This window comes from Triturus cristatus, chromosome 11 (assembly GCF_964204655.1).
Source record: "Triturus cristatus chromosome 11, aTriCri1.1, whole genome shotgun sequence".
Lineage (NCBI taxonomy): Eukaryota > Metazoa > Chordata > Amphibia > Caudata > Salamandridae > Triturus > Triturus cristatus.
Window position 1 is genome coordinate 972100841 of NC_140594.1, and position 26681 is coordinate 972127521.

The window sequence follows — 26681 nt, forward strand, 5'->3', positions numbered from 1 at the left end:
TCGAATGATTTTTGAAACCAGTTAGTCTAATACAGCGTAAGTTGGTTAGCGGATTCTGTATTGGCCAAATCTTTTGCTGCATTTTTTTAGGAAGTTTATGACTCTGCAGGACAGTGGGATGGATGAGCCCGTAAGACAGTGAATCACTGCTGCTCTACAAGTTCTTATTTGTTCCGGCCTAAAGATCTCCCGGAGGTCCTTTTTGCGCTTTTCTGCCAGGGCAGGGCAGATGCATAGTAGATGCAGTAACGACTCATCCCAAGCTCCACACAGGCGACATTCCGTTGATTGCCATGCTTGTTTCCATTTTGGGGTCAGGTCCTTTGAGGGATATGACCCTAGCCTTAGTAAAGTGAGAAAATGTTTTTTCTCGGCAGAGAAGTGATCCTGCAAGTAGGGTTGGGGTTGCAGCCTCTGATATGACTGAATCACGGCCCAGGCATGTTTGTTTTTTGCTAAGGCAATTTTATCTAGTGATATGGAATGCCGTTTTGTGGCTTTATTGACCAATAGTTTGAAGCAGGAGTAGGTGGGGGCTGTAAGCCATGCCTCCTCCAACTTCAGAGCTGAGAGGGAAGCCTTCAGAACTTTGAAAATTGAATTTGTGAAGCTTGCTTGCTTTTCAATTACCGCCCAACAGTAATGTGCGAGTGTGTTTTCCTCTGCGTCGCGCATCCTCCAGTAATACTTGACTAGGGTGCCTTGTTTGTCAAGGATCTGATTTTTTAAACCATACTCGAGGCGAATTTGAGCTTGCGGGATGTGTCGGGGAATTGCGAACAGCTTCTTAAAGAGGATTGACTGTTCCAAATTCAAGCCTATAGCATCCTTGCCATTCAAGATTTATGTGCCATATGAGATGGAGGGCAGGAATTTTGCTGCTATAACCTTTAATAAGTGCCCAGTGGAGCCCCCTGCAAGTTTGTTTTTTAAGGTTTTGAAAGCGAACTGCAGCTGTTTAGATTTCGTATGACCTTGAGACATGTGGGTCTTAAAAGTGAGTCTGCGATCAATTTGGAAGCCGAGATATTTGTATGAATCTACCTCGGTCAGAGGTCGTTTGTCCAAAATCCAGGTAAATTTACGGTTAGCGTTATGATGTTTATTAAAGCTCATCACCTTAGTTTTTTTGTGGTTGATGGTCAGATGGACCAAGGTGGTCAGGCCTTCTTGGCACTCCTAATAATTATGGTCCAGGACCTTTTGTTCCTTCCGACTCTGGTGCTTCTGCTCTTTTGGGCCCTGCTCCACTGGGTCAAGATTCCCCAGTTCCACATCCTCCTGTCCCTCCTGATCCTTCTCATCTTGGTCTTGGTATTCCTAGTCCTGTTTATTGTCCTGTTCCTCATTGTTTATTTTTTATTGGTCCTCTCTGGCATTGGTAATCCTTGTCCTCGAAGATTAGGTCTTTCTTGGCCTGTTTTTCTTGTCCTGGCTCTTGTGGCTCTGTTCATCATAGTCCTCTTGGTTTGCTACCTTCTGGTCCTCATTCTCCTGCTTGCCATCATCCTCCTCCTTTTGGTCTACATCTTCCTTCCACAGATGCCCTTCACAATGACTTTAGTCAGATTTGGCCACCAGTTCTGTCACCCAGATTTGTTTTTTATTTTTAGCTTCCAGATTTCTAATGCAGAGACAGTACTATCATTGACATAAATGAGGGCTCAGTAGAACCAGGGCATTGCCCACTTAAAACACTGCTCAGCGTGTTAAAAATCTAAACTACCATTCCTACAATTCCTTGTGCAGATGACTAAAATATCATTGTGGCTAAAGGAGACACTCATGACATGGGACAAGTAAGCTTGTTTGTCTGAAACTGTCTCTGCTGGGTGAATATATGAACAAGTATGTTTTTGTTTGCATGCAGCAGAGTAAATTCCTTCTGTGAATTATCCAGATGCACTACTTACCTGTCTCCTACTTTCACTTCCCTGTTACACAACATCCTCTTTCTTGTGTCTCACTAAGTTTACCTCCTGCAAGTGTCCTAAAGCACTGTGCCCCCAAGCACCAATTGCCTACTGTACACGTCCCTTTCTTTGAGGCCCAGAAACCACCTATCTGTCTGCATTCCTTGCTGTTGCTTGTCAACTGTTGCTGTGTTTACAGGTTTGAAATACTAAGCAAGCACTACCCCCCAAAATGTAGTCTAAAGATAGCACAAGGACACAAGAAACCAAAATAAGCCATCCCTCAAAAATCATCAAAAGCAGGATCATGAACATCAAAATAATGCATTCTCTTGAGTAAATAAAATATTTATGTAACATGCTTTATGCATCCTCAATATTCCTTGCAGACAGCAGTGCAGAATATCTGTGTGCCATATTCTGGACCTCCTGAAATGAGAGTTTCGATTCCTAAATGTCTTATCTGAATATTAAAATAACAAAAATGTTTTTATTTAAATATGTTTTACTATTTCATCTGTTAACAGCTTAGTTGAATTCATGCACTTATCTTTGTCATACTGTTGTACATTTGTATATACAATTACATTTAAATGCCTCACATATGTTGCATCCACATTACAAGATGGCCACCAGCCTACCATTGTTTCTTATCCCTTTTGTCTTCAGGACCAGCTAAGGAAAGATCTCCTTCACACTATTTATGTGGCCAACAGTCAAACTCCACATCATCTCTACTATTTAGCCTGTGCCCAGCTAAAAAAAAAAGAGATTATGCACAATTTTGCCGGCTGTCGTGTAAATAGCAGAGATGATGGACAATTTGGCCAGCAGCCGCATAAACCAAGTTTTTAAAATCTAAACAATACGTATTCCCTTGCTGTTTCTAAAGAACCAATTCGCCATGTGTACCATTAAAGGAATGCCCCTTCGTGATAATAAAACATCTTGCTGTTAAGTTATTCGAACGTTATCAAATAATAGACTTCACATTATTCAAGAGCATGCCAGTGGTTACTAACCCCACCTTGAAGTGTAACTGGCTGCCAGAGCGTCAGCTCTCTAGGCGTAGCCCAGTTGGTAAATGTTTGAAATCAAGGCTGTAAATTTAGCAGAAAATTCCCCTAGGGGAGAGGTACGACAGAATTGCTTACAGGTCGATGACAGAGTTCATGTCAGTCTTTCAGGACACTCATTGAAAATGTAAATGAGATACACGTACATTCATCCTTTGTGCACTTATCTAATGTTTGAAGTGCAGAAATCTGGCATGGTATCAGGCAAACAACTCTAAGTTGGACAGCTCTGTTTAAACAATACAAAAAGGTTCAGTCACTATCAAGTAGGAAGCGCCCTAGTATAGAAAACAATAAACTCAACGAGAAGAAACCTGCTTGAGACATCTTCTACACCCTAACAGGCACATGCATCATCATAGGGTTTTGCGATTCCTTAATTGCGATTATTAAGGAATCGCAATTAAGGAATTGCAAAACCCTATGCTTGTAGGAATCGCTAAAAAAATAGCGATTCCCACAAATTCCTTAATTGCGACTAGCAAATTGCGAGTCGCAATTAAGGAATGTCTTCCCATTCATTCCTATCGGCCTCCAGGCCCATAGGAATGAATTAGAGATTGCGGGAGCAATTTGCGAGTACCAGTAGGTACTCGCAAATTGCTCCCGCAATTTCGATGGTGCAAGGGTGTCAAAATGACACCCTATTGCACCCATATATGTTGACTCTGCACATATGTTGCATACACACATGCTCTAAGGGCATGTGTGTGCGCAACATGAAACTTAGAAAAATGCAAATAAGTGCATTTTTCTAAGTTTTCGCAAATTACCATGAGGTCCTGCCTCATGGTAATTTGCTCACGCTAATAGCGAAATCGCTATTTTTAAAACTGTAATGCATTGCATTTAAGGAATCTCAATTAGGGATTCCTTAAATGCTATCGCTATTTAAGGAATCTCTATTTTGAGATTCCTTAAATAGCGATTTGTGCATTTGGGATGATGCATCCCAAATGCAAAAATACCGGTCGCAAAGGGGCAGATTCTGAGAATCTGCCCGTTTGCGACCGGTTTTGTGCTTGATGCATGTGCCTGTTAGCCCCTCCACAACCCCAATCACGAATGCGCAATTGGAATTTAATGTGTATTGAGAGGGGTGTTATGGCGTTTTGTTTATTTTAATTCCACATACAAAATGGGCTCTGCTATTTGTTAGCATATCCATTGTTTGTGCCTGTTTGCGCATTTAAATGCAGTAAAGTACTTTGTACTAACATGAACTATCTAATTTGTGCAAACGAACACATTATTTTCTTTTTTGACATGATTTTCTCAAGCTTTTATTAACCTGCCAGAGAAAGGATTTTTCCATTCTCTCAGATTTCTAATAAAAATGGTAGCTGGAGAAGGTTAGTTGGAGAGCTGGCCTTTTGCAAGTTCTTGTAAGAAGAAGGACAAGTGGCAGCAATGGCTTCCATGGACATCCTATGAGTTGAATAAAAGTATTGTTTGTTAATCTTGTGCAACGAAAATAAAAGCTGAACATGAGTTAGCTCCTCCTTCCCCATAGTCCACCATATACAAAAAAAGTATAAACACTGCTAAAAGGAGTGGAGTTATACATTGCATCAGATGCTGCCAGGATGCTGCCATATGGCGTTTCAACTTCGGGCGTGATGACTTAAAGGTAAGCAGTGGCGCTTTACATGACTCACATATTTGTAGTTAAATTACTATACTGTAATCAGTCAGTAATAATATAGATAGCGAATAAACTAATTTGTTAGGGATGCATGATGAAATACAATTTGAGCCTACCACCGATCTTTGGGAAGGTACATTTCAGCAGCTGAATCCCTACAAAATGTACAGGGGGACAATCTACAAGAAATTCAGATACATGACGAAAGTGTAGGGAAAAATATCAATTCCACATAGAATTTCCATGTCCCTACTGAAAACCTACAAGAGGACGTAATAGCTGCACCCATAAATTCCTCAATCCATGGCAATAGTATTTACCAGCTGCGAAAAATAGTTCAACACCTGCATGGGCAATTATAGTAAATCCATCTTATCTCTACACTACAATGGAGGAACATTCACAAAGAATGATTTTCTGCCGCTGTCTTGACTTGATTGAATTGCTTTATGCTGTCTAATATTGCTGTTTTGTTAGGTTCATAATGCGAAGTCTGCTGCTACTTATTAAACATTGCCTAGAGTTTAACTAACCGTGAGACGTGGATCTTAGTGTTATAATAGCAAAAAAGTTAGAGTACTCCTAGCAGTTGAACAGTTCGTAATCAAAGCAACCGTTTGCTTTGTGTTTTGACAATTGCGATTTGACAGATTGCGTTATATAAAGCCGGAGAAAATTTTAACTGTGTTCAAGGAATATGCAAAATGTGTGAATTTCAGGGTGTGTGAATACGTGGAATTCATCAAATTTTACATTATGCAATTCTATGTCTGTTTTTTTGCTTGTGAGAGACTGGTGAAAGGAGAAAATCCCAAATGTTGGTATCACTTCTTCACATGGAGAGTGCCCTTGCCCGGAAAACTGAAGCAAGATACCAGAAAATCATGTTTTATACCATTTACGAAATTACACGTAAAGTTCATGAATTTCTGTGAAAAAAAGCTACTTTAAATCAGAATGACAAATGGATAGTACCGCTGAAACTGAAAATATACTTACCTCTACATCGACAGGAAGCAAACAGCAAAAGCAGGGATCCTTACAATTCAGCTGCATCACAGGAGTACCACGAGTGCTGACTAGGGTTTGTTTATCGGTGCCATCTATCCTAGTATGGTAAACTTGTTTACCGCGAATGTCGTTCAACATATATGTGCTAGGTTTACCTATAAAAGCTAAAAAGAAAAAAAAAGAAAATACTTCACACTCCAGCGCAACAAGTGTCTTTCTCAGTGCCATTTATTTGTGCATTTTGCAATGAGTTTAATGAGAAACCTAGACAATACAGTGTCACTTATGGAGAAGTGCATCTAAACCATTACAACACTTATTGCAACACACATAGAAAGAGGGAGAAGGAAGGAGCAATAAAGATATTTCTCATCGTTACGTCTCACCTTGAAAGGAGTAGATTTTTGATACATTCACAGAGTTACCATTAATGATGAATCTAGGAATGCTCCAAAATCCATGGGTGGATGCGTGGTAACACCCATACTCCACCCATGGAATGACTTTCCAGGTCAGAGTAACCCAACGCAGAGTAACACAATGCTGTGATTTGCGCTGTGTTGCGTTACTCTAGATTTATCAAGCCAGGATTGATGAATCTAACTTAAGAGTTGCATTGTTTTTGCACCAAATTGAGTTGTGTAAGAGCAACTCAGCTCCTTGATAAATATGCCCCTCTTTGTCTTATTTGTAAATGACTGAAAAGGCATACATTCACTTCTAAAGTATTAGGCAACATAAAAGAGTACATTTATATACAAATCAAAACTGGGAAGACTTGTGAAACTCATACAATGTAACCAATTTTAACAGTGTTCCTTTTTTGTAAGCCATCTTTCAAGCCATAGTAGCCACACCAATCTCAAAAGCAAGCATTTGCAATGCAAAAGGTCTCGCAGTAGCAAAGTTTAAAGTTGTTGGTATTGTAAATGGCATTGTTTTTTATCTATTTTGTTTTAAAAGCAATAAATATATACAAGGTTATTTATAATGTTAGTATGTGATAGTGGGGCAAATGTGTTATAGGAAATACAGTCTATGCACATGGAATAAGACGCTATCAACTACTGCCACTCCTTATTGCTATGGATTAATATGATGTTTTGCCAAGTGTGCTTTGTGGTGAATACTTCATTTCCCCTAATTCGAAAGAATCTGTTGGTGAGAGTTGCGTGCTTTCCAACATATACACCGTTAGGAATGGGGAGCGACGTTCATATTAGTTTTTAGTCACTGTGATTTTTAGGAGACATTGCTCTGTTTTGCAGTCTTGGGGGTAATGTCATCCAAAACAAGATGTCGATTTTTTTCAATATGGGACCTTAATTAACTTTCCCAGTCTGGCGTCAAGTTTCGTGTCATAAACTGCCTACCCACTGCCTGGCAAAAAATGTGTCTTCTTCACATGTTGCATTAAAGAATCACAGGGAATGGCAGGAAATAAAATTACGACCCACTGTGGTATCGGTTTACATTTAAAGGAGGAAATGTACATGCATGTGTTAAGTGTTCTGGGCCAAAGGCAGTCCACAGAGGACGATATCCGTGTACTGTTAAAAAATCAGAGAGGCAAAGGGTACATACTCAATCAATAGCACTCACGGTTTAGTATACCACCCTATAGTGGCCGTCCAAGTAGCCTGTAAAGATACTCAGACACAGAATTTTGAAGACTGCATTGCAGCCCGGTTAGTTCATGGGTCAGCTGCATAAGTCTCTTACTGTTACTGTTTACAGACAGCCAGTGGCAGACCATTTGCTCTGCATTCCTGTATCGGGCTTTATGGCGAAGGCATCATAAACTACCAGCACAGCCCTCCATCTCCGACCACCTGGCTGCGCTGGGAGGTAGGCGTAACCTGGAGCCCCGTGACTGATTGGAAGGGAGGGGGAGAGCAGACAGAGTGGGATGAAGGGGAGACAAGACAGTGAAAGCAAGAGCGCTGGGCTGATACAAAGATCTCCTAGTAAGAGCCCATGCGTACAGTTCTTCCCGAGACCAGAACCAGTCCAGGATCGGGACACAGACTGCCTCCATCTCCAACGTGCACACGCACCAGCGTAAGACCCCCTTCAGCTTGCAACCTTTGTTAGGCACAGGCAAAGAAACAGCGAAGTGCCCCAAAACTAAAAAAAACAAGGAGGCGGAAAGAGAGAACGAAAAGCAGAAGAGGGGCGGTTTAATGGATGTAGGAAGTGAAAAAAAGAGAAGGCAGTGATGAGACGGATGGAGAGAGTCCCCAGGTGTTTAAAAGACCATTTACTTGTTAATGAGGCTTTTGTTGTGTTTTCACCCTGTCTTAGAGCCACTCTCCCTATGGCTGGAAGAGTTAGCCCCCCCCGAAATTTGGCTCAGAGTGCCCGCCTGCAGGCTCCACCTATATACACACACTACTTCCCTTCCCATTGCACACACACCTCTCACGCTTCTTTGTTCTCCACACACACTGCTTTACACCCTCCCACCTTGCTCTCTTCCCCCCAACACACTCACTCTCCTTTTCCCTCCTGCGTGAACACATACACACTGCCATTAATACCAGACCACGCGCACTGCCCCTCCTCTAACGCTGGCACAAACAACTCCTATCCACAGTTCGTGACTTGTTGTTCACATGTGCAGGGGAGGGAGGGGGAGCCTAGAAGAGGGGCAGGAGGAAGGAAGGGAACGGAGAGGCAGAAATTGAGATAAACAGGAGAGAATGTGAAATTACGGATGAGGGGTAGCGAGAGACGGGTTTGCGAATGAGGCGCCGGGCACCGTGACGCGACGTATGCAAGTCTGAGAAAATGGGAAGAGGGAAAGGAAAAGGGAGAAAGATATAGAGCGTCACAGAAAGGAAGTTAGAATGAGGCGTAGAGACGTGAGACAGGTACTAGAGAGGGGAGAAAATGTAATGTAGATAAGAGCGGGAATATTGATACCAGAGATGGAAGGTAAAACAAAATAATATGTAGAAAAGAGAGGTTCTGTATAGTGGTTCTGATGACGTTGCATACAAGGGACCCACAGAGGGCAGGAAAATGGTAGGACGGGGGAATGGAGTGAGGAGAGAGAGAAAAGGAAGGAACTCAGTCAGGAGAGGGTACACATGACTGAAGGAGAGATATATATGTAGATAGGGTATTAAACACAGAAAACAATGGAACATAGAAATGAGAGAGGGAAATGGAGAGGAGTGAGAGAAGGAACGAAGAGAAGAGGGGGAGAAGCGCCCGAGGGTGATGTGCGAGTAGACAAATCAGGCATTCATGTGAGTGAAGAACCCGCCAGCCTCACCAGCAATGTTTACACCCTCCCACCCTGCTCTCTTCCCCCACACTCACTCACACTCCTTTTCCCTCCTGCACGAATACATACAAACTGCCATTAATACCAGACCACGCGCACTGGGAGGGATGAAGTGCCTTTAACCAGAGAGAGAGGATAGAAGAGATGCGTAGTCTTAATTCAGTCACAGCGAGAGTCAGTCACATAGAAAGAGTGAAACCATAACAAATGCATGCGTTTTTTCATTCAAAGAGCGATGCAGCAAGTACCCCGGACAGTGTGAATGGTCAGACTGGCACATAATCCGTACTGCACAAACTATGCGGGGAGTGCACTATTTGGCACTGCGGGGGGGGGTGGAAGTGTGAAATGTTGCACTTTGCAAGTTGGGATTGGGTGCAGGAACGCAAGGTTGTTGTGTGACACAATAGCGGTAGATGGCGCATTGTGGGGGGAGGGCCGAGGATCAGACCAGCCGACTTTGGAGCAGGGGAGGGAGGATGGGTTCCATTGGACGTTCCCCCACATCCAGGGGCGCGGGGAGTTGCAGCAACGGGCACTGTAGAGCATTGCAACCGGAGAGCATGGGTTGGCGCCAATTTTATTTGATGCATATTGTATGGCGCGGACATTGCTCGGGGGTGACAGAACGCCATACAATAGAACCGGTGGCGTTGCAGGAGGAGTATTTACGAATTAAGGTGTTACAGAAGTAAACAGGGGGCAAGAAAAGGAAAAGTAGGACCATGGAGGACATGGACAAAAAAAAATGAGTGGTGCGCGTGCGGGCACCACAGCGAGCCGTGGTTTCAATTATCGCGCCCGTGTCTGGGCACGATAATTGAAACCACATGGCCTATTGGTGTCTATTACGCGTACCAAGCGAGTAATAGACACCAATAGGCCATGGGTGGAGCAATGCGCCCGCCTTTGGCCAATTGCGTGCAGTCTTTTATAAAAAGACGCACACAAAGGCCAATCGGGTAGCACAAAAGGAAAAGCACACGCACAAGCGTGTGCGATTCCTATGTCAGCTGCCCAAACCCTGTTTTTCCCTTACTAAATGTTTCGTGCTGCGCGGGCAGGGCTGCGCACTGCAACGCTAGGCGCAAGACCTAACCAGAGAGGGCTGCATAGCTAATAGCAAATGATTCAACTGAAATCATGCTGAGTTGGAAAATGTTAGCAAGAGCCTGAAATAATGGCAAAAGGCACAATCAGAAAATAACAAAACCAGTTCCATTAGATACAGGACAAACTATTCCAAAGCCATTAAAAGAGCAAACACGTATATTATTTGGCTAATGTACTATAAAGCACACAATTAAAATAATGGAAATTGTCACAAACTACCAGAAAAGGTGTACTCTAGATGTGTTAAAAAGCAAAGTGCAAGAGATCTCAAACTAGAAAGCTAGAAAAACCACATTGTATTTATCAAATCTAGAACTGCCATATTTATGAATCCATGATTAACATCTCTAAAAAGTGTTTGTTTTCCCTTCTGTATCCTACATTAGCATCCATGTTGGGACAGAAAAGTCCTCTGCGTGGTAAAGATGTGTACCCCTGTCCTGAGTGCCCAACTGTAGTGTTGTCTGGACCCCTAATGCTTATTTTTTAGTCAGAGGCAAACATGGATCATGTGTATACACCACAACATAGGCCTGTCTCACAGATTGCGCTTTTGATGGACTGGAAGGGGGCACCATTATACAAGTATAGTGGTGGAAGGCTGCTGCTTTCAACTGGCGCTAAGCAGCACAGGTGCAGTAGTGGCATCATACCGTGTAGCGATCAGTAGTAGTGAACAGGACCTTTTACCCTGAATCACTGGAGTGAGGCCTATAGGCTTACTTACCTTCTTAAAGGTTCTGCTGCCGGTTGCTTAACTCACCCTTGGTCTACATCAGGTAGATGGAGAGTACTGCAGAGCTCAGGAGTAGAGACATTTGTTGTATGTGTGACTCGGAAGGGTACAGTACAGGGCTAGAGCAATACTGTGCAGCACATGTGAGGATAGTGTATGTGCGGAGTGTATGTATCCTTTTCACCAAAACAGAAAAAGAGTAAGTACTCAGTCCCACATCTGTCTTTAATACATTATCTAAACACAGAGTAACGTGTTCATCTATTTAGAAGGCACAAAAATGTTTTTGGTACCCTTCAAGAGATTCTGTCTGCCTGGTCCTAATTTTCTTCTCTATATCCCAGCAATTCCAGGAATTGGATGAGATGGGCTCACTCATGTAATGTGACATGCTTCATCATAGGCCACCTTATCCCACCCTGATGAGATAGTACTACCAAGGCGGAGTCGACCTCAAGTGGGACTATCTTGAGGAAGTTCTTAGAAATTATTTTCGCTGGACAAATACCTGTGATCCAGTTGATTATGATGCAAAATAACTTAAAGTAAACCATACAAGATCCTTTATTAAGTGGTACCCCCATACATAAAAAAATACTGTAAAGTATATTTAAAGGACGTTACTGGATACCATAGACCTTTATGTACCTCTGAGATGCAAATCTGTTTCTGCCCACGATTAGCCTAGCTCGGTCTCAGGCATTTGCTAGGGCTCAAATACTAATCCCTGTATTATTTAACATGATAGTATAAAGAAATGTGAAGATGACTTACCTCTCTTTGGTGAGCCATAAGCATCAGCTTGCCTCCTGTTCTGTGTTCCACTCCCCGCTGCCTGCTGCTTAGTGTAGTTGTCTAGTGACTCGCCTCCCACCTGAGACCTCACTGTTTCCATCCTGATGCCTTCCCATAGCCATTATCTGCCTTCTTTGTCAGTATTTGCCTTTTGTTACTCTGCTCATTTTTGTGTTTTTGTGGTATTTCAATTAGTTGCACAGGTTTCCCAGTGTTTACTGGTATCGGGTTAATTTGTTGTGCCATTGTCTCTCTTCGTGCGCCCCTTCGTCCCCTCTCCCACTGTTTTTTCCCACTTGGGCCTTGCACCCTGACTGCCCCTCCTCTCTGTCAGCTACTCCCATCACTACTTATGGAGGTGGCTGCACGGTCACTGTGAGCATCAGCTGACCTCCTGGTCCTTGTGGCCTTCTCCACTGCCTGCTGCTTAGTGCAGTTGTCTAGTGACTTGCCTCCCACCGGAGACCTCACAGGTTCGATCCTGCTGCATCCCCATAGCTTTTACTCTGCCTTTTTTGTCAACATTTGCCATTTGTTACTCTTTTAATTGTTGTGCTATTGAGGTATTTTAATTAGTTGAACGGTTTCACAGTGTTTACTGGTATTGAGTTAACTTGCTGTGCCATTGTCTCTCTTCATGCGCCGTCCCATTCCCCCTCCTGCTTCTACATTTTTTCCCGCTTGGGCGCCACTCCCTGCCTGCCGCGTATCCCTGTAATCCCCTCCTTCCTCCCAGCGCTACTTATGGAGGCCACGACAAAGTCGTGCAGCGGACGTATACAGCAGGTGTGCCGCCGGCACACCAAAAGCGCCAGAAACCCTGGCCCTTCACACTCCCACAGATACTCCGCCGCAGAAACTTCGTGCCCTGGACCTTGGACACAACAATAACTGCTGCCTCACATTACCACACATCATTTTTTATGGTTTTTAAGTTATTGTGATGAACTTAGGTCGCTCATTTTTATTGTTAGCTATTATTGTTTGATGGTAAATTATCATCTCTATTTAATATTTCATTTGCCTTCAATATATGTTGAACAATTAATAAATGTATCTATTAAGTCTGATTTATAGCAGTTTATAGTCTTGTTTTATGCATTCTTGCTTGCATGTATTACAATCCTCCTTGGTTTTGGATGAATGAATGATATCACTGGGTTTGAATCAGGACACGTGTGTGATAATTTCTACATATACTTAATTATTTAGTCCAAAGGATATTTCTTTGATTCACATTACCACACTCCACAGCGAGACGTGCCTGCTGCATCTGCTTCAGGTTCACCTCCACCCCAGGTCTGACTGCCTTCGAAGTAACCAGTGCCATGCCAGCTCTGGCTGCCGAGACATCCCCGGAACAACTCAGCTATCTCCTGATAAACGCCAGATTGCAAACACACCACAAAAGTCTGGGACAACATCTCCTCCCTTGCCCCCAACATGACCATCATTACAGAGACCAGGCTCACCCCAACTTTGGCCCTGGACATTGCCCCTGCAACACCCACTAGTTGCAAGATTAAACATCATGACTGCACCAATTGACACGAAGATGGCATTATAATTGTATGCAAAAAATCAGTTACTTGCACCACCACCGATAAAAAAACACGCCAATCCTAGAAAATATGAACTTCTAGCTCTGCACCGATGACAAAACCACAATCAAAGGCACCCTTGGTTACAGACTTCAAGGACTGCAAACCAGCCTCAGTGATGCCATCGGGGAATTCATCATCCCGCTCGCCAATTAATCCAAATACTATGTCTTTCTGGGAGACCTCAACTTCTAACTGGATGACACCACTGACATCAACTCCAATGATCCCCTGGAAAGACTGGACAACATCAGACTCTAGCAGCTGGTCACAGGCCCCACACACAAATCAGGACAAACTCTGGACCCCAACTTAACGTCCAGCAACAGAATCAGATACAGCCACTCCACGGAACTCACCTGGTCAGACCACTCCATCATACACCTCACCCTTGCCCGACCTCCCGGCACCACTCCCAACTGCTACACCACCCCCTTCCACAGCTGGACTATGATCACTCAGCACCAATGAACCAATGCCCTCAGCATCACACAACCCAACGTCATCACCAACCTGAACCAGGTAGTAGAGAGCTTCAAAGCTTGTATTACCATCACCATCAATCGAGTCGCTCCCACCAAACCAGCCAAAACGCACAGATACTCGAAAAAAGCCAGATGGTGCACCCCCGAACTTAGCATGTGGAAGCGCACATGCAAACAACTGGAAAGAAAATGCCACACCAGCAGGAATACCAACAATCAAACCACATTCAAGATGGCCCTCAACAACTACTACCGCCAGATCAAAGCTGCAAAAAAAGAGACCCTGACAGACCGGTACAAACCACAGCAAGGAACTCATCGTCAGAGAATTCACCTGCCTGTCAGCCACCAAAAAAACTCAATCTCCTCCTCACATAAATTCTGCAGCACCCTCACCAACCACTTCCACAACAATATAACAACCATCTACAGAAACTTTGATCCCCAACTCACCAACCTGCTCAGCATCCCATCGACCACTACTGCTGACTACACGCTCACCGCATGGGAACAACTCAGCACACCAAACACAGTTACTGTAATGAACTCCATCCACTCTGGTGCACCCACCGACCCATGCCCCCCAACTTTTTAACTTCAACAGAGACGAGATCAGCCACCTGCTCACCACCATCCTCAACACCTACATCACCACAGCCACCTTTCCCAATGCCTGGAAACATGCAGAGGTGAGGCCTCTTGTCAAGAAGCCCTCTGCGAACCCCAGCAAGCTCCAGAACTTCCGTCCCATCTCTTTGCTTCAGTTTCCTGCCAAAGCCCTGGAGGAGGCCCTGAACCTCCAACTCACTAAACACCTGGAGAGAAACAACCTGCAGGAACCTTCCCAATCAGATTTCAGAGCCAAATCACGGCTGAGACAGCCCTGATCGCCGCAACTGACAACAGCCACCCCCTACTCGACAGAGGAGAAACAACCAACCTGATTCGGCTTGCCCTCTCTGCAGCCTTTGACACCATCTCCCACCAGACACTCATCGATTGACTGTGCCAGAACAGAATCAGAAATGACGTTCTCAGATGGATGGCATCCGTTCTCATGGGTCACACCCAGAGAATCAGTCACCCTCCCTTCACTTCACAACCCAAGAACACCATTTGTGGCATCCCTTAATGCTCTTCCCCCAGTCCAACCTTCTTCAACATCAGCATCACACCACTCGCAAACATCATCAGAACCCATGACATCAACATCACCTCTCACGCCGAGGATTCCCAGCTCGTCCTCTCAATCTCATCTTTATGAAATTAGTTTCTATTGTACTCTCCTACATAATGAAAGAAGACAAGGCCAAAAGAGTGATACAGTGTACATACAATACTCTGATTTCTGAACTTTACTCTAAACCTGTGTAAAGAGTAACAAGGAAGTATTTGCCAACACAACTATCACTCAATTAAACCAAAGAAGAACAGATTTATTTGTTAGCTGGACATGATAACGAACTGATAGTGACTGGGCTTAAATCTTTTTTCTTCAAGACCTTGCAGGTATGGTAGTGAGCGTCTGCTATAGTATGCAAAGAAATGTTAGGTTTAGAAGACTCTTGTGGGAGATGCAGTGCCTTAGCAGTGATTTAATACACAATCTTCAGTCCTGTGGCAGTCTCACACATTACTGCCTAACACTGGCAAATATGTACTCTTAGACATTGGCCATCTGATATGATCGCTACTCACAATGAGCGGAACTCTGAACTAGGCTAACTTCACATGGAAACATTATTTATAGACTATTGCCCCAATTTAGAGTTTAGCAAGTGGGGTACTCTATTGTAAAACAAACAGTGAAGCCTGCCTGCCAAGATGTTCCTCATTTAGAGGCATATTTATCATGCAGTTGTGTTGCCTTTGCGCCATGCAGTGAGTCGCAAGGACAACGCAACTTCTAAGTACGTTTTATCAAGCCATGCAAGGCAATCTTACGTGCCCTGCATGGCTTGATAAAGCTAAAGTTAATGCAACACAGTGCAAATCACTGCATTGCATTACTCTGCCCTAGGGAGGCATTTCATGGGTGGAGATTGATGGTTCCTGTGTATTGACCTTTGGATTTTGGCACATTCACAGATTTACCAACACTGGTAAACCTGGGAATGCGTCACAACGCTATGCCTCCCCAGGTGAGACGTAACGAAGAGAAATATCTGTATTTCTCTCTGTTGCTTCCTCTTTCTATTCTGCAGCACACTGAGGAAGAGTAAAATGACTCAGAGGGTTGTTTTTGTACAGGAAGATGTTTCTTCTTGCACAAAGACAATCTTGCTTACAATGCAGGCACCGTTCCATCATGGTGGAAGGGTCCCTGCATAGGTGTTATGCAACACATTGTGCACCAACGCAGTGAAAAGACATGAATGCACCATATAATGTTAATTACATCACATTCATGCCCTTTCCCTATCACGCAGCACAGTACAGCAAGGTGACTTACTGCACTGCTTGATTTTCTGATTAATGTGTCCCTTAGAATCAAGCAGACCTTAAGTATTCCATTGACCGAACACCCATTATCTCCATCAATGTAATGGCTCCTCTGACAGCTCAAAAGAATAGTGCCAAAGCAGGAAGGCCAAGACAACATCTGCCCTGTTTAGGGTGGATGATATAAAGTATTTCTTTCCCTATCTGGCACCGTCAGGGAAAACCTGGCAGAGAGACACAGGAAACAAATATAATTACCCAGACACCCTGGAACAAAAAACTCATAGGGTGGGGGTGATCATTAGTATTTCTCTTTTTAAAGAAAAATTCCTGGTTTGGGAGTTTATTTTTGATAAGCAAAACTAAGTAAAAAGTTTGGTGGATGGCCCTCAACACTGACAGTAGCCTTCCCCCTAAAAGTAAGTATATTGAAAAGAACTGCCTTCCTTCCAGTGTACCGAAATCACCACTGAGCTAGCAGTCACATCTACATTAGGCAAACGGAGTACCTTCTGCATGGTAGAAGCAATCTCCTCTACTATCTCGACAGACACCACTCCACTGACCAAAAACTACATCAGGCCTCTTGAGACTAAACCTTATTATTTGACAGAGTATGGGTATTTGCTTGGAATTAGTCAAGCGTTACAACAAACAAATGATGGACGGAATGCTGACAATGCAGACATTCTCCCCCAGTCAAGAGATCTGGGTTAAATCCATCGTTCTTTTGCCCACTACGCCACCCCAGTTCAGACATGGCCATATGCAAATCAGTCTTGACCCTGTGCCTCATGGGAACAGTCCAGCCCGAACTGCCAAGCCATGTCTTCCCTGGACCGGAATCAAGCATCCTAGGACCGGTTTCTGGCTATCAGCCGTCATCAGCCAGGATAGCTTGACTCCAGCGGCGTAGTGAGCACGGGTCCCACGTCTGGGAATACCCATCCCACTTAGGGCGAAAAGCGTTACAACAAACAAATGATGGACGGAATGCTGACAATGCAGACATTCTCCCCCAGTCAAGAGATCTGGTTTAAATCCATCGTTCTTTTGCCCACTACGCCACCCCAGTTCAGACATGGCCATATGCAAATCAGTCTTGACCCTGTGCCTCATGGGAACAGTCCAGCCCGAACTGCCAAGCCATGTCTTCCCTGGACCGGAATCAAGCATCCTAGGACCGGTTTCTGGCTATCAGCCGTCATCAGCCAGGATAGCTTGACTCCAGCGGCGTAGTGAGCACGGTTCCCACGTCTGAGAATACCCATCCCACTTAGGGCGAAAAGCGTTACAACAAACAAATGATGGACGGAATGCTGACAATGCAGACATTGGAGTCAAGCTATCCTGGCTGATGACGGCTGATAGCCAGAAACCGGTCCTAGGATGCTTGATTCCGGTCCAGGGAAGACATGGCTTGGCAGTTCGGGCTGGACTATTCCCATGAGGCACAGGGTCAAGACTGATTTGCATATGGCCATGTCTAAACTGGGGTGGTGTAGTGGGCAAAAGAACGATGGATTTAACCCAGATCTCTTGACTGGGGGAGAATGTCTGCATTGTCAGCATTCCGTCCATCATTTGTTTGTTGTAACGGTGGAATTAGTCAAGACATAGTAATGTTAGATAAAAATAATACAGCAATCAATGTTATTCTAACAGGGCCAGTAGTCCCTCCCTGCTCCTGTACTACCCAACTCACCTACTTTACCGCCACAAAACAATATTAAAATATGTATGTATTCCACTCCCTGATTCACCATAAAATATTGACTTGTGTCTTTTGAATAGGGAAGATACATGGATAAAGCCTTTTATTTTCCTGTTATTCATGTGAATTATGCCTGGAAAAAGGATGTAGACAGAAATGTGTTTGTTGTATCATTATTTTACTGTATAACCTTCTGCTATGTACATGTGGCTTCTTTAGGAAACAAAATGTCCCCATAAAATGATTTGCTTGGAGGCGACCAGCAGCACTGCTGGCACTGAATAAATGAGAAGAGAACATGTGAGTGCAAAGAAATCTCTGTCAAACAAGCTTCCATTTATGCCAGACAAAGGCTGATACAATGTATATATATCCTAGGGTGTGGACAACATTTCAAGTTCAAAATATCAGGAGCCAAAAATATTTGGAAAAAAATATTGTGATTCAAAAGTATTGTAATGCAAGAATAATGTTGTCAATGATACCCTTTTTTAAAGTAAGTAATATAATTTTTATGAATATCGCTGTTCTTCATTAAGTTTTCAGTAACATTGTTATAAAAAATGTTGATTTTTATTATTTTAATATGTTTTAGAGATATATTCATTTTATGTGTTACTATTGCTAATATAATTGTATGCATTTTTAAAATATAATTTGGAGTTTTAAGAGATTCTGAATTTATTATTCAATTGTTAACAGTAATTTATAGTGTCATAGTGGGTTGTTGGTTTTGTAGGGGAACAGGGTGAGAAGTTAATTAAGTAATAATTACCAATTCATAATTCATTGGTAATTAGTTATGTAATTGATTATTAATTATGTTTATTGTGTAAAATGATTTATTTTATATAGATTTTAGGTGCTGGCTGCTAGGTATGCAGGGGTATAGGGTGGGAATTTTATTAAGTAACAATGAATTAACAATTATTATTTATTGGGAATTAAATATGTCATCAAGATACTTTATTTCGATTATAAAATGCAATCATAAAAGTTCAGACAAAAGTATTTAAAAGCTTCAAGTTACATCCATCATTAAATTCAGTCGAAAGAAGGAAAATGTAATTTAAAATACATAGTAAAATGTTAAAAAGGCAAGTAGGTAATAAAAACACATACAAAATACAGTTAAACTTCTTGCAAAAAAATCAGTGCAAACTCTAATCAACGTATAATCCTAGAAGGCAATAGAATTACGCCAATAAAGTGCATATTTCAAGAAGGCACCCACAGAAAAAGGTCACTTGAAGATTCAGGAGCATACTCAGAAAATAAAGGACGGGCCTATACTGTCAGAAAAAATGTTTTTAAGTATTGGTAGTGATAAAGATTTCCTTAGTGCCTCATAAAATTTACAAAAAAACATAAAATATGCTCAGGTTTGAGGTGATAATGTATCACAAAGGACAGAACATGATGGTTTTAGGGTCAAATAGGCCACAGGGATAGCTCAGATAACATTTGATGGTACCTAGATGAAACTTCGTCATTAAAACCCTTTCCCTTATATTGTTAACATATAGCAAATATGTCTCTCCTTGCACAAAAAATCAATGCAAACCCTAATCAACGTATAATCCTAGAAGGCAATAGAATTACGCCAATAAAGTGCATATTTCAAGAAGGCACCCACAGAAAAAGGTCACTTGAAGATTCAGGAGCATACTCAGAAAATAAAGGACGGGCCTATACTGCCAGAAAAAAAGTTTTTAAGTATTGGTAGTGATAAAGATTTCCTTAGTGCCCCATAAAATTTACAAAAAAACATAAAATATGCTCAGGTTTGAGGTGATAATTTATCACAAAGGACAGAACATGATGGTTTTAGGGTCAAATAGGCCACAGGGAAAGCTCAGATAACATTTGATGGTACCTAGATGAAACTTCGTCATTAAAGCCCTTTCCCTTATATTGTTAACATATAGCAAATATATCTCTGCCCCTGTTGTCAATTATAAGCCCATCCCTTCTCTCATATGGGGCCTCATGAACTCCTGGCTTTTCTATTAGATTCTAACTTTATTAGAAACAGATCTTTTACTGTTGCAGATTCCCCCTTTGGGATAGAATCCCGATTAGAAAACAGGTCAGGTTTTCTAATGGCTTTCAGAGTGTTTTTATCAATAATTCAGCCATGTAATTCTTAGGCCATAATTGCAAGACAGGCAATCCTCTATCATCTCTGGGTTAAGGGAGGCCTCTGGGTTGCTCCAAAAAAATATCCATAGGAGAAGGGGGGGCATGTTTCACCAAATCTGAGGCGGAGGCCAGACCTAGTGACCCGCCAAGGCCAAGTAACCACCTGCAAAAACGATTTTCCTCCCTCGGAAGGCTACTACAGTCTCTATATCCCCATATTCCGGCCCGATAAATGAGAACGGGTAAGCAGTTTAATTTATGGATTCCCAACAGGGGGGGCTGAATATACTGCCTATTCTGCTGGATACTTTAAAGATGGCCCAAACAGCACAGTTGTCTTGTGCACCTCTATCAGAGAGACAGGGCACACAGTTATTGATGTAATCAAAAATCAAACCCAAATAAGGAAATTCACTAACCTTGGTAATGATAGCACCTTTGATGGCTATTGTTCTCACCGTACACACCATTTAGTGTGACTTGGACCTGTTGGTATCCAAGTCCAATTTGTTCAAAAAGGAAACAAAGTTATTAACAAGGTCCTGAAGTCCATTAGGCATGCGAGCAAGCATAACCACATTGTTGGCGCAAAGAAGCGTCTGGACAGGGTTGGCCTTGATTCTGACAACGTAATTGCAGTTACTTATAAGAAAGGAATCTAAGTCATTTATGTATAAAAGAAAGCGGATGGGGCCATTTCACACCCTTGATGAACACCACATGCTAGGGAAAATAATGGGGTACATTTCCATTCTGTTCCATACCTCACCCTGGCTGACACCTTCCATTAATAGATGTGCTTAAAATGGTTGGTCCAGCTCTGAGGAGTGACATTTGAACCCAAACCCTCCCCCTTAATTACCGGGTGCTGCTTATCATTTAGTATTGCCCTAAAATTTTGGGGGCTCCTTTCCTGGCAAGATGTTGCAATTCTATTCCAGGCTTCTTCCTTAATATCCACTTTGCGCTTTTTAATTGCAGATTTATAATGCTATCTATCAATGATGATGTTATCCTGGTTTCTAGGCCTGGAAATAAGAGCAACCCTCAGATTTTGATTTGTGACTCTGCAGTCATTGTCGAACCCCCCTTGACTGGTTGTAGCTGCACAGATGAACGTGGTTAGGAGAAAAGAGTTGACATTGCAGTTATGTAATTGATTATTAATAATGTAGATTGTGTAATACAGATTTATTTTACTTATATTTTAGGTGCGGCTGCTAGGTTTGTAGGGGTATGGGGTGGAAAGTTACTTAAGTAAAAAATTAATTAACATTTATTTATTGATTATTAATTATCTACATTATAAAATATTTATGTTAGTTAAATTTTAGGTGCAAGCTCAGGGTTCATAGGGGTGTAGAGTGAGAAGTTAATTTACATTTATTTAACCAATATTTATTAATTGTTAATTAGCTATGTAACTGATTATTAAAGATATAATTTGTGTAGTATTTATTCTAGTTATAATTTATATATAGGCTGCTGGGTTCATAAGGGTGTATGGTGGGAAGTTAATTAACAGTTAATTAACAATTATTTAGAAATTTTTAATTAATTATTTCATTGATTAATAATTTTGTAAATTGTGATATACTTATATATTTTAGTTATATTGTAGGTGCGGGCTGCTAAATTTGTAGGAGTATCGGCTTGGAAGTTCATTAAGTAATAAATAAAAAATGTATAGTAATTGGTAATGAAATATTTAATTGATGATTAAGGGCCTAATTATGAGTATGGCAGTCCTGGGATCCCGCGGCTGTGTGGAAAAGGCAGGAACATGCCGGCGATACCATGCCGGCTCCGCCGAGCACATTTTGAGTTGCATTTCCACCATCCATTTCATGATGGTGAAACCGCCATGAAAAAGGTGTGGACATGCAAGTAAGTGGGCCCTAGCAGGTCCTCCTGCCACTTCCGAGCATGGGGGTGAATGCAGGGTGGGCACAACTAGTTCCCCCCTGGAACTACACCCCCTTTCCTGCACAGTGTAGCATGCACAATATGGTGAATGCCACACCATGCAGGAGCTTTCACTGTGGGGGTCTGCTTTTAAGGCTCTCCTATGAGCCTAATACAGAAGCTGCTATGAGACCATTGCATCACCACATGCCTGCCATAGATTCAATTCGGAATCCGGTGGGTGGGTGCACCACAGGCTTGGCGGTCCTCTTGGCAGCACAGCAGAGGTGGTGCTGTGGGCAAACCACCAAACTCGTAATCCATCCAAATTATGTAGATTGTTTAATACTGATTTATTTGTGTTATATTTTAAGTTAAGGCTGCTGGGTTTGTAAGCGCAGAGAGTGGGAAGTTACATAAAATTTTATATAATTTAATAAAATTATTTTTTTGCACATTATTTAATATTTGACTACTAGCTATGTAAATGAATTAAGCTAATAATATTTGTGTAATTGTTCTATGTTTAATGTTTTTAATGCATTTTAGTATTTATACTTGCATTACACATATCATTTTAAATGTTGCGATTTACTTTTTTGATATAGTGGTGTTCAGAATAAAATATATATATATATATATATATATATATATATATATATATATATATATATATATATATATATATATATATATATATATGATAACATGAGCTCTACTTATATGAAGTCATTATATTGTTTCTACTCTGTCTATGATTTGGTGAAAAATCCCCCCTCATGTGGCCTCCCCATGTGATGTGATACGTAGCTTGCACTAGCACTTTAAATATGTGGCTCTACGAGCACAACGCTGTCATGTGATCGAGGCTCTGGGAGAGCCGAAACGTTATGGCCGTCGCTCTGGGCAAATAAGTGGATATATTGCACCTTAATCTGGTTCGTGTGCTACTTCGCAAGCGGCAGAAGGAGTGTGAAGCTGGTGGAGGTGGTTACCTTTGATATATATATATATATATATATATATATATATATATATATATATATATATATATATATTACCTACTGGCGGTCGCCAGTAGGTAGTTATAGTTAGGACCACGTTTCCATAGGAAAACCTCAACATTCTATTTTGAATAACTTTGGCGCCGGTCGACGAATCCTCGCGAATTTCTCAAAATAGGTGGGGCGCTCCGCTCCGCTCCTACCCTGAAAGTCTCGGGGGGATCCGTCAAGCGGGGGCTGAGATAAAAGGGGGTCCCAAAACGCGTTTTTCCCATGCATTTTTCCATAGGACCTTTAGAACGAGCTACAGCCCGAACGGCTGAACAGAATTACTCAAAATTTGGCAGAGAGGTAGTCCCTAGGTCAAGGAAGTGCCTTTTGTAGGTTTGGTGTAAATCTGTTCAGTAGATTCTGAGAAAATAGCCTTTAAATCAATCAATATATATATCTGAGCCCGCTTACGGTACGCTTACCGTACGCTTACGGTAAGCGTACGGTGGCGTGCGCGAGCGCGATTCTGATTGGCTCTTAGATCTTAGTAAACATTCGAATCGGCCGAAACCAGGAAGCGGCGGCCGCCATTTTGTGTATTTCACTCTGAAAAAAAAGAGTGAAAACAAGGAAAGGGGGCAATGAGGAGAGTTACAGACCCCCTAACAATTGTAAGGGGGTCAAAGAAGGACAGAAAAGTACAAAAAAAACATTTATTGATTTTAAAAAAAATCACGGGGTACGCGTACGGTAAGCTTACGGTAAGCGTACGGTAAAAAAAAAAAAAATAAATAAATGAAAAGCAGATTTAAGAGTTTAGAAATTAGGGAGCTCTAAAAAGAGCTGTTGTGTTTATGGAGTCATTTTTTTAGTGGTACCTACAAGTAAGTACCGATGCAGAGTCTAAGGTTCAAGAGGAAGACTCTGTTCCCTTCATCATTGAAGTGCACACCATCTCCTCTATAAATGTCTTGCATGTCGTAACGCAAGTTGTTGTGGTAAATGGCACCCATACCATAGTCACGGAGGAAAGCAGAAACAGATTTGTTGACGTGCTTTCTTGCTTTGTCAATCTGAGGACAGAAATGATTGGACCAGTTCCATTTTTGCCTTTGGCATATGTTGGAAAACACAAAGGCAGTTTTAGGGAAAAGTGTAAACAGTTGTGCAAAGGTGTCCTTCATAAGCATTTCCAGACCTACCCCAGTCAAAGTGCCTAGGTCATTGCCACCACAGTGCACTATTATGAGGTCAGGGTGTTGGATTTGAATGAAGGATTTCACCAATGGCATCAATTGGTGCCACTTTAACCCTCTCTGACCAATCCATTTAATGTCTACATTTGGCAAAGCAAGGTCTCTCACCATATCTGTTTTCTCTGCAAACTTTTCACTCCAGAAGACATAGCTGTGCCCTACAATCCACACTGTGAACATCTTCAAAGGAGAACTGGATGCACTCAGGAGGTGTCTTTCAGTAGAATGGCAATATGAAAAGAAAGACAGTTTGGAAATGGAGGCATACATATTTTTTACAAAACAAAAAGAACTGATTGGCTGTTTCATACCATTCTAGAAAAAAAACTAGGCTGTATGTGAAAATTAAAAGAAGCATGTTTTGTATTGGTACAAAAAAATGTGTAACCAAAGAACAGTACTATGGATTTGCTGTTAGGTTTGAAAAGTCAAGCACTCTTGCTCTGTGGAATTGAAACATTGTGTGTCGAACTTCTGACCTAACTGCACACAGCAGTGTTCCATGAGCTGTTGCTATGGTAGCAGGCAGAAGTCAAGTTGGGGGAAGGGTACTAGGCAGAAGTCAAGTTGGGGGCAGGGTACTTTTGGAAAAGGGTTGGTTTTCAACCAATAGAAATGTGTCATTACATTTGAAAAAAAGGGGGAAGCACTGAGATTTGAAACTTACATGTATATGTGTGGAAAAATAGAGGGAAAGTTTGCCATTATCTGGTTCTGCTGAGAGGAGAGAGGTGTAGAGAACAGAGATCCTGGCTCTGATAATCTGCTGTTTGAGTGTCACATTTCTTTCACAACTAACTAATTTTAAAGGTGAGTTTACAGTTTGAGAGGGGATGTATGTGGTAACTTAAGAAATGAATAATAGAAATGGGAATTGTTTTTGTTGTAGTTACACATGGTGGTTTCATAATGTGTCAGTCTGTAAAAGTGATTTTCACTTGGCCCGAAAAAAAAAGAGCAGTAAGTGTGCTTTCAAATTGGCAAAGAAATTTCGTTTTGGCACTAATGTGAAAACATGACTCTGTGTGCATAGAAGAATTATAGGCAGAGATTTATTGCGTCTTGCTCTGGTGATTTCACAGTTGCAGTAGATGGAAAGGGGGAGCGAATTTTTGGGGGAAGAAGCAGAGGCTTAGCACACACCCATGTGCTTGCCATGTATAGTCATGCACAGTAATTAGAAGCGAGTGGGGTTTTCAGGTTTAAGTCTGTAATGCAAATAAATTCAGCATCACTAAGGCTGGTTGCCCCTGCTGGAGTGTAGGCAGTCACAGAGAATACACACGGTGGTGGTCTGAAAAAAAAACAGCTTGGACATGTGCATTTAAATAAATTTAAAAAAAAGGTTTCAGAATGTGTCAGTCTGTAAAAGTGATTTCAAATTGTAAAAAGAGATTTTCACTTGGCCCGAAAAAAAAAGAGCAGTAAGTGTGCTTTCAAATTGGCAAAGAAATTTCGTTTTGGCACTAATGTGAAAACATGACTCTGTGTGCATAGAAGAATTATAGGCAGAGATTTATTGCGTCTTGCTCTGGTGATTTCACATTTGCAGTAGATGGAAAGGGGGAGCGAATTTTTGGGGGAAGAAGCAGAGGCTTAGCACACACCCATGTGCTTGCCATGTATAGTCATGCACAGTAATTAGAAGCGAGTGGGGTTTTCAGGTTTAAGTCTGTAATGCAAATACATTCAGCATCACTAAGGCTGGTTGCCCCTGCTGGAGTGTAGGCAGTCACAGAGAATACACACGGTGGTGGTCTGAAAAAAAAACAGCTTGGACATGTGCATTTAAATAAATTTAAAAAAAAGGTTTCAGAATGTGTCAGTCTGTAAAAGTGATTTCAAATTGTAAAAAGAGATTTTCACTTGGCCCGAAAAAAAAAGAGCAGTAAGTGTGCTTTCAAATTGGCAAAGAAATTTCGTTTTGGCACTAATGTGAAAACATGACTCTGTGTGCATAGAAGAATTATAGGCAGAGATTTATTGCGTCTTGCTCTGGTGATTTCACATTTGCAGTAGATGGAAAGGGGGAGCGAATTTTTGGGGGAAGAAGCAGAGGCTTAGCACACACCCATGTGCTTGCCATGTATAGTCATGCACAGTAATTAGAAGCGAGTGGGGTTTTCAGGTTTAAGTCTGTAATGCAAATACTTTCAGCATCACTAAGGCTGGTTGCCCCTGCTGGAGTGTAGGCAGTCACAGAGAATACACACGGTGGTGGTCTGAAAAAAAAACAGCTTGGACATGTGCATTTAAATAAATTTAAAAAAAAGGTTTCAGAATGTGTCAGTCTGTAAAAGTGATTTCAAATTGTAAAAAGAGATTTTCACTTGGCCCGAAAAAAAAAGAGCAGTAAGTGTGCTTTCAAATTGGCAAAGAAATTTCGTTTTGGCACTAATGTGAAAACATGACTCTGTGTGCATAGAAGAATTATAGGCAGAGATTTATTGCGTCTTGCTCTGGTGATTTCACAGTTGCAGTAGATGGAAAGGGGGAGCGAATTTTTGGGGGAAGAAGCAGAGGCTTAGCACACACCCATGTGCTTGCCATGTATAGTCAT

General features: G+C 41.9%; 1 protein-coding gene across 5 annotated transcripts in view; it reads right to left on the bottom strand.

The window, feature by feature from the left end:
• The window catches only part of LOC146785767 (phospholipid scramblase 1-like), a 644815-nt gene that overhangs the window by 312010 nt on the left and 306124 nt on the right, over positions 1–26681 (bottom strand). For all 5 annotated transcript variants that reach the window (XM_085633631.1, XM_085633630.1, XM_085633627.1 and 2 more), the window contains one exon: positions 5634–5809. In XM_085633631.1, coding sequence (XP_085489757.1) covers positions 5634–5809 — 176 coding nt within the window. The remainder of the gene's footprint in view (positions 1–5633; positions 5810–26681) is intronic.